Source organism: Nothobranchius furzeri, chromosome 10 (assembly GCF_043380555.1).
Source record: "Nothobranchius furzeri strain GRZ-AD chromosome 10, NfurGRZ-RIMD1, whole genome shotgun sequence".
In the NCBI taxonomy this organism is placed as follows: domain Eukaryota; kingdom Metazoa; phylum Chordata; class Actinopteri; order Cyprinodontiformes; family Nothobranchiidae; genus Nothobranchius; species Nothobranchius furzeri.
The window spans coordinates 40322700-40336354 of record NC_091750.1 but is presented as its reverse complement, the minus strand read 5'-3'; the positions used below and the strand labels follow the sequence as shown (position 1 = coordinate 40336354).

General features: G+C 41.5%; 1 protein-coding gene across 1 annotated transcript in view; it reads right to left on the bottom strand.

Moving 5' to 3' along the window:
• LOC107386036 (SH2 domain-containing protein 3C) overlaps positions 1 to 13448 on the bottom strand; it is a 49620-nt gene extending 36172 nt beyond the window's left edge. Inside the window, exons 1-4 of the mRNA XM_015960199.3 lie at positions 13301 to 13448; positions 12951 to 13224; positions 8755 to 8803; positions 4328 to 4456 (exon numbers count right to left, since the gene is read on the bottom strand). Of these exons, the coding sequence (XP_015815685.1) occupies positions 4328 to 4456; positions 8755 to 8803; positions 12951 to 13224; positions 13301 to 13376 (528 nt within the window). The 5' untranslated portion in view covers positions 13377 to 13448. The remainder of the gene's footprint in view (positions 1 to 4327; positions 4457 to 8754; positions 8804 to 12950; positions 13225 to 13300) is intronic.
• Positions 13449 to 13655: the final 207 nt, after the last annotated feature.

Below are 13655 nucleotides of genomic sequence, written 5' to 3'. Positions count from 1 at the left end.
AAATGTTCTTAAACATTAGAACAGTTCTGACCTTGTGTACGAACAGCATCTAGTGGTAGAATGAGGGAACCACAATAAAAAACGTCATCCACGCATGTTTCTCATCCACAAATTTTTTTTATACAATAAGTAAGGATGTCTGTGGAGAAACAGCTTCATCACATAACTGCTGTTAGAACTAGAGGCTAACGGACACTGGATTTTCTCTTGCTGATACCGATGCGGATGTTTAGAGGTCATGGTCATGGGGATTTCTATTTAAAGTACTGAAAAGATTTTAGCTATGTGATAAGTTTATTCAATGCCTAAGAATGGTTTATTTGTCACCAACAGCAAGGATCAAAATTAACGGAAGCCTCTCAAATCGGATAACTCTAAAATGTGGCTGTAGACAGGGTTGCCCATTAAGCCCGCTGCTCTTTAATTTATTTATCGAACTATTGGCTCTGTGCATCAGCGAAGAGGCCCAATTGAAGGGGGTTACAATAGGGAATGTGGAAAGTAAAATGTGCTTGTATGCAGACGACATGTTGGTAATGGTGGGGAACCCAGAAGAGGGAATTCCGCTGCTCATGGGAATCCTGGAAGAATATGGCGGACCGTCTGGTTATAGAATGAACATGAAAAAAACTCTAATCTATAGGAGCGTCCAACAGAGAGTGTGAGGGACCACAGATCCGCCCCCCAAAGATGCGCAGGAGACGGGGGGAGCTCCAAGTCCCAGAGATCCAGGCGCTGCCCCAGAACACAGGAACCCCAAGGAGACTGCAACCAGGAAGGCCCCCGCACCCCCCCGAGAGGCACAGAGGATTGCCCCGGGGGGCCACAACCAGCAGCCGGCAGAGTCCCGGGAGATATCAGCGGCAAGCCCACAGGCCCGCCCGCAGCCTCACACACAGGTGCTCATATGGTGCTCTCAAAATTATGGGCTTGGGAACGTTAAACACAGGTCTTAAGACTATGGTGGGCACTTAATGCACTGTGATTTATTATCGTGATTCTTCAGTTAAGCGATGTTGATTATATATTTTCTTCATCAAGTTGACGCAGTGATAGTTAGATCTTGTTGTATTGTTGTTGTGTCCCTTTTTTTGTGTCTTTTTCTGCAGGTCTAGAAGCAGACTCTTGTTCATTGTTTATTTTTGTGGAACACCCCCCCCCCCCCCTCTCTCTCCCCACCTTTTCTTTTCCTTTCTCTTTCACCTCTGTCTCCGTGTCTGGTCGGAATTACAATGCATTCAACAACAATAACAATAAAGTTTTAAGTATCAGGCGTGACATTAAAAGCAAACGCTTTGATGCTCCACCTGAGAGTAAATCTGTAAGGCTTGTTACCAGCATTCAGACATCAATTCTGCTTGCTTCATAGCCAGACAGGACACGGTAAAAAAAAATAAAAAATAAAAAAACTCTAATCTTGAAGTTCTTGTTTGATCCCTCCAATCAATTGGTTGCTAGATACAGATTCAGATGGCATCAATCGCACATGGAGTATTTGGGCATCCTGTTGACAAAAGGTCTTGCATTGTTATATGAAGTTAATTACAATCGGGTGAACAAGAAAATATATGATGATCTTGAAAGGTGGGGTCTGCTTCCCCTCGATCTGGGCAGCAGAGTTAGAGCGATAAAGATAAATGTTCTCCCAAAATTTCTATATTAGTTTGCAGCACTTCCTGTGGAGGTCCCAACAAAAAAATTCAGGGAATGGGACATGCATTGTTTGAGATTCATATGGAGCAATAAAAGGCAGAGAGGGAGGTATGCAACACTGCAGCCGCCTGGGGAGGGGGGGGGGGTGTATGGCCCTGCCATACTTTGAGTATAATTACTTGACGGCCCAGATCAGACCCCAAGTGTGCTGGTGTAACTCCAAGTATGAGGCAAAATGGAAGGACATTGAGCTTTCCTTAATGGATTTCCCAATACATTCTGTTCTGGGGTCTCTAGAGAGTTTGCCACAGGTATATCAGTTGCAGAATTCCTGTGTAAGTTTTTCCCTGAAAAAATGGGTAAAGGTGGTCAAAAGATTCTGTCTTTGTAAGGACGTGGGGTTTCTGGGTTGGCCGGCGTACCTCCCGGGCTTCCTCCCAGCACGGTTGGACCATAAATTTAGGGAGTGGTCCAGGCATGGAATCACTGCCATCTGCAAGATAATTAAGCATGGGTAACTGATCAATTTTGAGGACATGTGTCAGATTTATGAGGTCGGTAGAGAAGACTTCTACCGTTACTTACAGGTTCGGAGCTTTCTCCGGAGGGAAATTAGAATGCCCGACTCTGAGGCAGCTAATGGGGTGATTCAAATATTCATGGATGCATATGGAGAGAAGATTATAGGAGGTACCATAGGGAAACTGTACAGAAGTTTTACTTCTATGAAAGAACTCAACAAGATATGTCAGCCACTGATGGGAAAAAGAAGCAGGTGTAAAAATTTCAGAAGAAGCTTGGTCACAGATGTGGAGGAATGTGTTATACACCACAAACTCCCTAACATGGCGAGATTTTGGATGGAAGAATTTAATTCAATTTTTCATTGCACCAAAGCAGAAATCCAAGAAAAGTGGTTCATGCGCTTCGTGCTGGAGAGAGTGTGGAGAGGTTGCCGCAGGTTGCTTCCACATCTTCTGGTCGTGTCCTAAGCTAAAGACCTTTTGGGAGGAAATTAAACAAATGGTGGTGGAGGTGCTTGGAGGGACACTGGACTTCTCCTTTAGTACCATGTACCTTGGGAAAATCCATTAGGGCGCAAAAGGAAGAGACCCATGCCAAATGAAAATAATCTTGGTCGCATGCAAAAAGGCAATTACTAAATGTTGGCTGCAGACAAGCCCCCCCCCCCCCCCCCCCCCCCCCCCCCCACACACACACACACACACACACACACACACACACACGGAAGCTGGTCATAAACATGATTAACACATGGAAATGATGACCTTCTCACTGCGGCTGCAGAAGGAGAAAGGAGAGACTTTGTGAAAGATAGGAGCATTATACCTTAATAGACTAAAAGACTGCTATCTGTGGGCTGTGAAAAAATAGCCACTATTCTGTTTGGATTGTTGACGCACCTAAGTAAGTCTGCATTATGTGCAAGAAACAAGATGATGTGTAACCTGAAATATGGGAACAGATGTAAAAATGTGTTAGTTTTCCTTACCCTCGTTAGTTCTGTGAGTCAAATACACTGAAAATTAATAAAGAGAAAGTAAAAAATAAAAAATTAAATAAAAAAGAAACCAAAGAAGACCAGCTGCCTTCCTTTGAACCCTTTGGATTACCATGACCTGGATGACCGAGAACCTTCACCAGCATACTTCACTGTATCATTTACATCAGGGCTTTCTGGGGAGTTCTGCATCAGGTTCAACTGTCATTTCACTGTTTTCTACAAAAACCTCTGAGCAAGTGTTTTCTCCACAAAAATAAAGAATGAGTAGAAGTTATTAAAAAGTTGTTTGTCAGCATTCAGGTTTCATGAAACAAGTAAAACAGAAAGCCGTTGTCCGCCTAGTGGAGGAAGGCTGATGGTCTGGAGTCACCGAGTCCAGCGTGAACGCCTAAGGATTTCAAACGTTTCTTGTTTTGAGGCATTTTTAGGTTTTATAAAAAAGGTCAGATACGTTTTTATATTCTATTGTTTAAAATCAAACATAAAGAAAACACTTGATAACAAGGGTAAATATGTCATGGCTCCCATCTTTCTACCTTCATTCAGCACACCTGGTCCCCTCATCAAGCTACAGCCAAGACCTGTTTTCCCTAGCAACCTCAGTCAGCCCCTCATCAACTCCACTCATCTCACCTGTTCCTGTCATCAGCTTCATCCACTTCACCTGCTCCTGTCTCCTCAGCTCATCACACACACCTGCTTCCCCTGCTATATATTCACCAGCCAGTCACCAGTTCACTGCCAGATTATTGAAAGCTTTTTGCAAGTAAATCTTCCAGCCATCCACCCAGCCTGATCTCTGCCTCCGGACCTCGTTTTTTCTCCTGACCCCAGCCTAGTACTCTGCCTGCCACCACGACCTTCGCCTGTCCTCTACCACGTCTACCGCCTGTTCCCTGTTTCTGCATGTCCGATCTGGGTTTGACCCTCACCTCCTCTTCGACTCTGTCTCCAGCCTCGCCCACCTCTGGTAACTCTGCATCTAATAAAGACTTTTTTATCTACTTTTATTGTGTTTGGTGTCCTCAAGGGTCTTTTGAAGTTCTGGTCGTGACAGAATGTCTTTCTTTTTCTAAGGAATGACCCCAAAAGCTTTCATTATGTTGAAAAAGGAAATTCATTAGTATTTTGTGTAAAACAGGAACAAACCTCCCAGGGGACTGGACCATGGTACCAGGCGTGGCTCCTCAGGTTGGTGCTGTTCAGGGTCAGTTCATCTTCCAGCTGCTTTCTCAGTTTATCCGAATGCGGCTCCAACCAGAACGTGTCCTTGCAGAACTTAAAAGGCATCACAAAAGCACCATCAGGTCCCAACATCCAAACAGATCCCAGAGAATTTTTATTTTCCTTTCAATTTTTTCTCAATGTGAACTACTTTCTCTAAAAGCTTGCTCTATTATGGGATAGAGAGAAGAGGACGGATGTTTCTGCCTTTCCCGGAATCCACTGACTTCCCTTTTTCCGATTCATTTTCTCTCTCCCTTTACTTTTATAATCACAACTTTTTTTCTCATTTTAAACACATTTTAAATCATTTTTTTGTAATCTTTTTATAGAAATTTATTTTTTTGTTTTTGTGAAGTGCCTCGTGGTTTTTATTTTTTTCTGGCTCTTGGAGAGTACAGACGCATTTTTCCTCCTGTCCTCCCTATCTTATCCCAAGGCTCTTTGTCTGTCTTTGGGTGTATGGTGCTTCTGCATTTTATCTGGAAACTGGAAATTATTAAAAATGGACCTGGTCAGTTTGTCTCTCAACGCGATTGACAAAACATTTTCAACGATGAGAACAGAAGAAGGGGCTCCCGGATGCCCCTCTGGGACAAAGCCAGCTGGGCATATCATGGACTCCTGGAAACAGTGGAACCTGATCTGCCTCTCTCAACTGTCTGTAGAGGATTCTGAAGATGTCTGGATATTTGTGGTGTTGGTGTCAGGTTTCTTGCTGTTTGGCCTGAGCGGTTACCTGGCTTACTGGGAAAATTAATGAGCTGTTGAGGAATATTGGCTCAATCCCGGAGCTCAGGGATGGATTACACTGCGCTGTGAACGCACAAACTCATATAATTGTCGAGATGAGTCGTAAGCTTGGAACTTTGTCTGAGATTCAGACTCTGGCACAGAAGGTGGATTCGATCAAGGAGAAAGTGGACGGGACAGCACGGTTGGGAATAGATTAATTTACGTCATTATTGGATCTAGAGGGGTTGGAGATCAACAGAACTTTAAGACAGAGAGGAAATTATCTCTGTCTGGCCCCAAAACAAAGTTCTTATCTGAATCTGGTGCCCTTGAGCCTGTGAGACTGAAGCAATAACTCCCCCTCAAAAGAAACGTGGAATGCTGCCGTCGCCATGGCAACTCTGTCTCCCTATCCCAGCCTGGGCGGGACTGCGACCGGTGAAGGCCGTTGAATCGTTCCAGGAGTCACTGTGCTTTCTAACCCAATTACCTCCCACCCCTGTCCAAACTAGGGTGACGAGCGCTGCTCATCGCGGCTGCACGCACTGATGTTTGGAGAGTCCTCTACCCTACCTCCCCACCTAGTGGACACTTATGTTGTGTAATGTCTGAAGTCTGTTGCATATCTGTCTGAGGTGTTTTTTGCATAGCAAGGCTGCCCTCCCTGTGGAGGGTAACTCTGGAGTGCCTTTTTTTTCCTCCATCTGACCCGATCCTCATATAAACCCCCTGATCACTATTAAGGTAGCGCGACTCGGGTTGCGAATGACCACAGTCACCAATTCTTGTCATGTGTCTATGCCTATGTTTGTATGTCTGATCTCAGAATTGTGTGTACTGAAACTCTAATTTCCCTCTGGGATTAATAAAGTATCTTTGAATAGAATTGAATTTGAATAAAAGATTGTTTTCTTTCTCTCTTTCTTTCAGGCATTCCAATGCTGGTGGAACCAGGGGTTTAAATGTCAGAGTCTTGGCCTCATCGCCTCGACAACCTCACAGTGAGATGGGGTCATCACTCAGTATCTTTTGTCCTAAGTGTCTTTATACAAACAAAACAACAAAAAGAGGCTACTGTATATCAGAAGTTTATGTTGTGGGAAGTCAGCCTTCTCATTCGCTGCTCCCAAACTCTGGAATACACTCCCCCTCCATGCCCCACAGGCCCCTTCACTAGGTTGGTTTAAGTCTGTGCTGAAGGCCTATTTTTATCACCTTGCTTTTCGTCATTGACCCAGTTTTCTATCTTTTAGAACTGATTGCCATTTGTGTTTTATTCTATGGTGCTTTAATTTTAAACATTTTTAGTATTGTGTTTACTTTTAACTTGTTTTTTTGTCATTGCTCTATTGTTGTGAATCTTTTAACTCATTTTTTATCCTCTCTTATCATTTCAGAACCATAACTAGAACTTTCAGGGCTCTACATGGTCAAGCTCCTCCCTATATTACTGGCCTGTTAAAGCCTTATGCTCCAACCCGAGCCCTCAGGTCCACACACCAGAACCTTCTAGAAGTTTCAAAGACCAGATATAAAAGTCGAGGTGATCGCTCCTTCCAGACTGTTGCACCCCGACTCTGGAATGATCTTGCTTTATCCTTATGTAGCATTGACAGTCTGGACACTTTTAAAAAACTGCTGAAGACCCTCTTTGGTGTGTTCTTGCTGTGTTCAGTTTCTAATTCCATTTTTTGGTTCTTTTTAAAACACAGGAAAGGTTTTTATTTACCTGCAAACGTTTCGTTTGCGGCTGCAAACATCGTCAGAGCTGAAGACCCTTTTATTTAAAGCTTTTACCTAAATCTTTTATTTTCTTATTTTTAACTGAAATTTGTAATCTTTCATTTGTTTTATGGTATTTTATTATTTTAGGACTATTTTTCTGATGTGAATCTAATTTGTTTTGAGATCATTATGATTTTATGACTGTTTTACTGTATTTCTATGTTAAGCACTTTTTGATTCTATAGCTGTGATAAGTGCTATATAAATAAAATTTACTTACTTTTGGCTATTGAATTTGAGGTTTTATTATGGAGCTTCTGTGTTCCTTGCTGTACAGCACTTTGGTCTGCTGTCATGCTGATTTTAAATGTGCTTTATGAATAAATATGGTAGGGTATGGTAGTACGGCAATATATGGAAAATTTATTGTTAACGAAAGTTTCGACTCTTATCGAGATTATTTTTCTCATGTCAATTAATTTTATGAAAAGATGTGTGTAGGTTGGCAGCGTTCATGTCCCTTTAAGAAGCTGTACCACCTAGAGTCACGTAAAAATGTGACTCAACATAATACATGTGATAGCCCCATCTAGTGGACAACTTTTGTTTCTTTGCATACGTGTAATTATTGTCCATTTATTGTTATCGTGCTGAAATTCTAAATACAGCCCGACCGATATATCGGCCGGCCGATATTATCGGCCAATATTGGGGTCATTAACACTATCAGCATCGGCCAAAAAGACAGACGATATGGCCGATATTGTGCCACCTATCCAGCAGATGGCGCCAGCTTTATGAATAACTTTTGCAAATAAGTTCACCAAGTTAACTTCCACAGAGTGTTACTTTGTTACAAAGCACAAGTATTAAGTTTTATTTATTGCTGCATTTTTATTATTTTAATATTCTTATAGGGATCTTCTGTCCCTAAACCTGTGTGTGTTGTTAGATTCCCCAGAGCTAGCTAAGTCAGAAAAAACATGTTTTAACCGGTTGTTTTAGCATAAAGCAATGGAAGGGAAGGTTTGCATTCACCTACATAAAAAACACTACAGTGTATGTGAATTCACTTACATTGTTTTACGCTAAACTAAGAAAACCAACAGCTGCCAGATCATATTGGGCTGGTTATAAAATGCTTACTGAGTGGTGGAATATTCCTTTAAGTTAAAATGTATTTGTGGAAACCACAGTTTACAAGAAAAAACTTGATTGTTAGATTTATGCTGTGACTGAGTTTGTGTATTCTGTTGTTTTTGAGATCTGCTAAATAAATCTTATTTGCATTACTTGGAAACCCTAGTGAGTTATTGAGACAGTTCTTTGGTGTGTAATAGAGAAATAAGTTTGCATCAAAAAGGCAGAGAATGAAGGGTTTAAGCTTAAGAAAATTTTAATTTCTATTTTTTTTTGTGAGGGAGATTAATCGGCCATCATATCGGCTATCGGCCTTTGTTAAAAGTTCTATATCGGTATCGGTCTGAGGCTGGGAAGGCCTCCCCATCCCCTAACTCCTCCCACCTTTCTCATCCATTCGCCTCACTGATCTGGGACTCAGAAAATCTGTACATTAAGCCAAGACCACATTACAGTTTTAATTTCGTCATTATTATCATCTACTACTAGCTTGTCGCATTTAGTAGAAGTGTGTTTGTTAATAGTCTAATCATGAGCCAACAAAGAGAAAAATTCTCTCCATTCCCTGTTGCCAACGATAACCAGGGCAGCTTAATAGAACACGGCATTTACTTTTTCTATGCATCATAGGAGCAAAAACACAGTTTTGTTCCAGTCTTTACTAAATAAAGTGGCATTGAAGAAAAGGAGTGATTGAACAAAAGGAAATAAAGAAGATACACATAAAAAGATGTAAAAAAAAAGAAACTTACCTTCACATATTCTCCACCACTCTGCATTACTGCTGAACACATGAAACACCTGCAACACAGAATAAAACACCAGAAAAAATTTGTATGTAAATTCCTTCAACAAGACAAAAAGAAAACAACTCTGCAGATGCAGCACCAACCTGCTGATCGATCAAATATTCAAATGTCACTGTGTGATATTCAACAAGAACTGAGTCAAAAAATGTACAATTGCAAATAAAATAACACCTACAAAGGGTTTCTGAACCTTCAAATGGTCATTTGTTGTCACTGAATGACTGAAATATATGTTATTTTGCATAGTATTTAAATTTTTCCAGTTTCACATAATTGTGTTTCTGTCAGCATTTTGATGAGTCATGATCTAGAAACAGCATATCTATGAATTATAATGTATATCCTCAAAAATGACATTAGAAAAACCACAAATCTGATGGAGGACTTCAACTTACTAACTTGGGTCAGACACCAACACTGAAGTGCTGAGGCTGGGTGGTAAAGTGTAGGGTTGGGAATTGTTTTATTTTGAACAATTCCAATTCTGATTCCAATTCCTCATTTCGATTCCGGTTCCTATCGATTCCTGATTCAGATTCAAAGTAAAAATGAGGGGGGAAAGAACCTAAAGAAAAAAACAGAGGATTTCCCAATAACACAAACTGCTAAAAGGTGCCCAAAATGGTCCAAGAGAGGTCCGCCTGGATTTCTACCAACTAAAACCTCTCTAACCTTTCTATACTTACTTTTTTTCATGATTTTGGGGTCAGCAAATGTTCAGACTATATTCTGTGGATTTCTAGATGTCTTAGGCTGCAACTAGGCATTTTAGAAGGAATTTTAATATGCAGCCCTAGATTTGTAATACACGTATAATTCTGGGATGTGCACAGCCATGTGGGAAGCTTGACACGTGTAAACAAACCGTCAAACAAACGGTACTGTCGCAGAGAAGAAGCGGATTTGGGTGAAAAAGTGACAAACATTATAAAATCTCAAAAAGGATGCAGAATATACCGGTATACGTTATATAAAGACGTCGAGGACCAGTAAGTGGACAAAATTAGTGTTATAAATGGTTTTTATCCACATGAAAGACCCAAGAACGGAGCATCGATGACATTTTGTTGCCGCCACAGTTCTGCATAAGGGACATTTTCGGCTTTCTTGTTTGTGGTGTGAGCGGATGTAAACATCCGGATGAGAGGTAAACATTTTATTTGTTGGTTTTTCTAGAAAAACAGTCAAAATTATTATCCCACAGAAGAAGTGTAGCAGGAGAAGTTGTGTGTGTCAGCGCGCTGTCATTAGCTCACTGGTATGTGTGTCTAGCCTCTGTGTGTGTGTGTGTGTGTGTGTGTGTGTGTGTGTGTGTGTGTGTGTGTGTGTGTGTGTGTGTGTGTGTGTGTGTGTGTGTGTGTGTGTGTGTGTGTGTGTGTGTGTGTGTGTGTGTGTGTGTGTGTGTGTGTGTGTGTGTGTGTGTGTGTGTGTGTGCATGTTGCGGTTGAAGGAAAGAAACGATGTATAAAAAACATACACCATCTGTAACTGACCAGAATGAAAATACACCGGAAGGTGATTTTTGTTTGCCTTATAGCCAACAAGACTTAGTTATGCTAGATACTTGGTCTCCGTGGTTTTGCCTCCAAGCAGGAAAACAGTGAAAAGTTCGCTTGTTTTCCACCTTTATTTCCCTGGCGATCACATGTGTCACCCCACAACACAGCAATGATTTGCATTGTTGGTTCTTTTTTAAAACACAGAAAATGTTTATTTTTTACCTTGCTGCTGACAGTTTCATTCGTGGCTGCAAACTTCCTCAGAGCTGACGCTGATGGTGGCGTCACTTCCTACTCCGTTTATCCGCGGGCAGCAGAGGACGTTGTCGCCCTCTGCTGCCCGCTCTCCCCTCTCCGACGATGCAGTCCCATGCACGATCCAATGAGTAAACCCCAGTTGCATCTGATTCGCAGCATGATCTATGTTTAACTGCATTTGAAAAATTGTCAAAATAACATAATCCCAGATAACTGTAGACATAAATGTATCTGAATGCATTCTTAGGAAATGTTCTGTTACATTTTTTTTTTACCAATTTAAGCCATTCTACGGCAACAGTTTTTGGCCGAGGATACGACGTTGTCATCGGACTGATATTTGCTGGGATGCTTTATGTTCAACTACATGTAACAAATTGTCAAAATAACAATGATACATGTAACTGTGGACATGTACAAATATATCTGAATGGATTTTTAGGAAAATTTCTGTTTTTTTACCAAGTTAATCCGTCCTACCAAGACCATTTTTTGCCGTGCACAACACATTACCATTGGACCAATATTTACTGGATGCTATACACGTAACTGAGAAGAGCAGACACAGATTCTGCAGCATTCTGGAGGATTTCCCGTTAACTGTGATCACTAGATGAAAAGAGGCAAGTGGCTCAGAGCACCAACTTGCCATATCGGCAGGTTAGTGGTTGAGCCAGGTGGAGGTGTGGCTGCCTCAACTGGAGACCAGTGCAGTGCAGCCACGCAGTAATTTGCTGACAACTTCACATTTTTCAGCTTAGACATCTGCTGTGGCTGGTTCTAAATAAATGTGGAGCAGAGTTTTTAACCTGAAGATGGAGATATAATTATGGGTTTGGGCTGAAAAATCAAATTTAAAGTAAGTTGCACTAAACAGCCAAACTAATGATTACACATGTGTACAGCACCATTAGACACTCATCTATACAGATTATCAGCAAAAAAAGTTAATTTAGGTGTTACTTGCTCTTTAATCAACAGACTTCGTGACTTAGTGGGGATCTCTGGAACTGTTGTTCTAGATTTGTTTAGATCGTACCTTTCTAATAGGAGTTACAGTGTCTGTATAAACCATTGTATAGATTCTACTGATCTGCTCTGTGGGGTACCCCAAGGCTCTGTTTGGGGTCCGTTTTTGTTTCTACTGTACATACACCATCTTGGACAGAAAATTGGTTATTTTCATAATGTATCTTATCACCTATATGCAGATGACATTCAGCTGTACTGCTCCTTTAAGGATTCTGAGATCCGTAAACTGTCTGAATTACTAGAGTGTCTATCAGCTACCACCAGCTGGCTAGAAGATAACTTCCTTCAGTTAAACTCTGAAAAGACTGAATGATCATTGCCCTTGTGAGCATGGTTCCCCTGATTAGTCGAAAACTTGGTTATTTATCCTCTGCCGTCAAGACAAACTTAAGAAATTTGGGTGTTATTTTTGACCAATCAATGTCTCTTGAAGGCCACTCAAAAACATTGGTCTGAAACTGTTTTTATCATTTAAGAAATATCTCCAAACTGTGAAGGTTGGTGTCAAAACATGAACTTGAAATGGTCATCCGTGCCTTTATCTCCTCCCGTCTAGTTTACTGTAACACACTTTTCACATGTTTTAACAAAAAAGCCCTTGACCTCCTTCAGTTGATCCAGTACTCTGCAGCGAGGCTCCTAACTGGAGCAAACAGAAGAGCTCACTTCACTCCTATTCTGACGTCTCTGCACTGGTTACCCATTAACTTTAGAGTTAATTTTAGAGTCCTGACTAGAACTTTCAGGGCTCTACTTGGTCAAGCTCCTCCCTATATTACTCACCTGTTAAAGCCTTATGCTCCAACCCGAGCCCTCAGGTCCACACACCAGAACCTTCTAGAAGTTCCAAAGACCAGATATAAAAGTCGAGGTGATCGCTCCTTCCAGACTGTTGCGCCCCGACTCTGGAATGATCTTCCTTTATCCTTACGCAGCGTTGACAGACTGGACTCTTTTAAATAACAGCTGAAGAGCCTTTTATTCAAAGCTTCTTTCACCTAAATATTTTATTTTCTTATTTTTAACTCACATTTGTATCATCTTTCATCTGTTTTATGAAATTTTATAATTTTATGAACTTATTTTTTCTGATGTTATCTGTTTATGTTTTGAGATCATTATGATTCATTTTGTTTTGATCTACATGAAGCACTTTGTGATTTTATGTATGTGATAAGTGCTTTACAAAAAAAATGACTTACTAACAAGAATCCAACAAAGAGCTGAAACGCTGAGGGAGGTTTCGAGGTGTATTCATTAACCAAATGATAAAAATAGAGTAGGACTATGAAACCTTCTATGTACAGAACAGATTTATCCTCTTAAATATTAATAAATCAGCTTTCTCACCTGTCAGTCTCCACTTCCCGTACGTCTGCTGCAATCTTGGCTGGGGCTTCCCGTTCATTCCGCTTAATTTTAGAGTCTGAGTGGCCATGGGGCATCTCACAGAACCGATCCATTGCAATATACATGTCCTGCTTTGTGGTGGCTCCTGACGCAGACCGGTTCCTTTGGGCCTCATTTTCTCCTGGTAGATCCCTGCAGCTGCTGTCAGGAGCTGAAGGCAGTGGTGAAGCTTGGCTGGACCTAGGGGGTAAAACAGGCTGAGGCAGCACCATAGCTGCCAGGACACCAAGTAAGGGGCAGTCTCAAACATGTTCCACTAAATTCCAATTGTCCAACTTGTTTTCCTTTACCTTCATCCCTCTCCAGCTTGTTTTCTGCTTCTGGCTTTGGGGGGACAATGTTCCCACATGAGTGTGCATAATGCATGAGCAGGCGTAGCTGCGGCTGTGGAGGCAGGACTCTTGCTGCTCCTCTGAAGCAGCTCCACAGAGGCTCCCATTTATCTGTGAAGTGTCTTTCTTGCTGCTGTTATGTGCCGGTTGCAGGAGGACAGACGAAAGTCTCCTCAGGCTCCTAAGCCTTTTAAAACGTAGGGCAGGGTAAAGCTCATTAGGGTTGAAAGGAAAACTGGTTTAATGGAAACATCTGAAAACGTGTGGAACCGAAACCTCTTTCCCACCAAATGCAGAATGGATGCGACTTCTG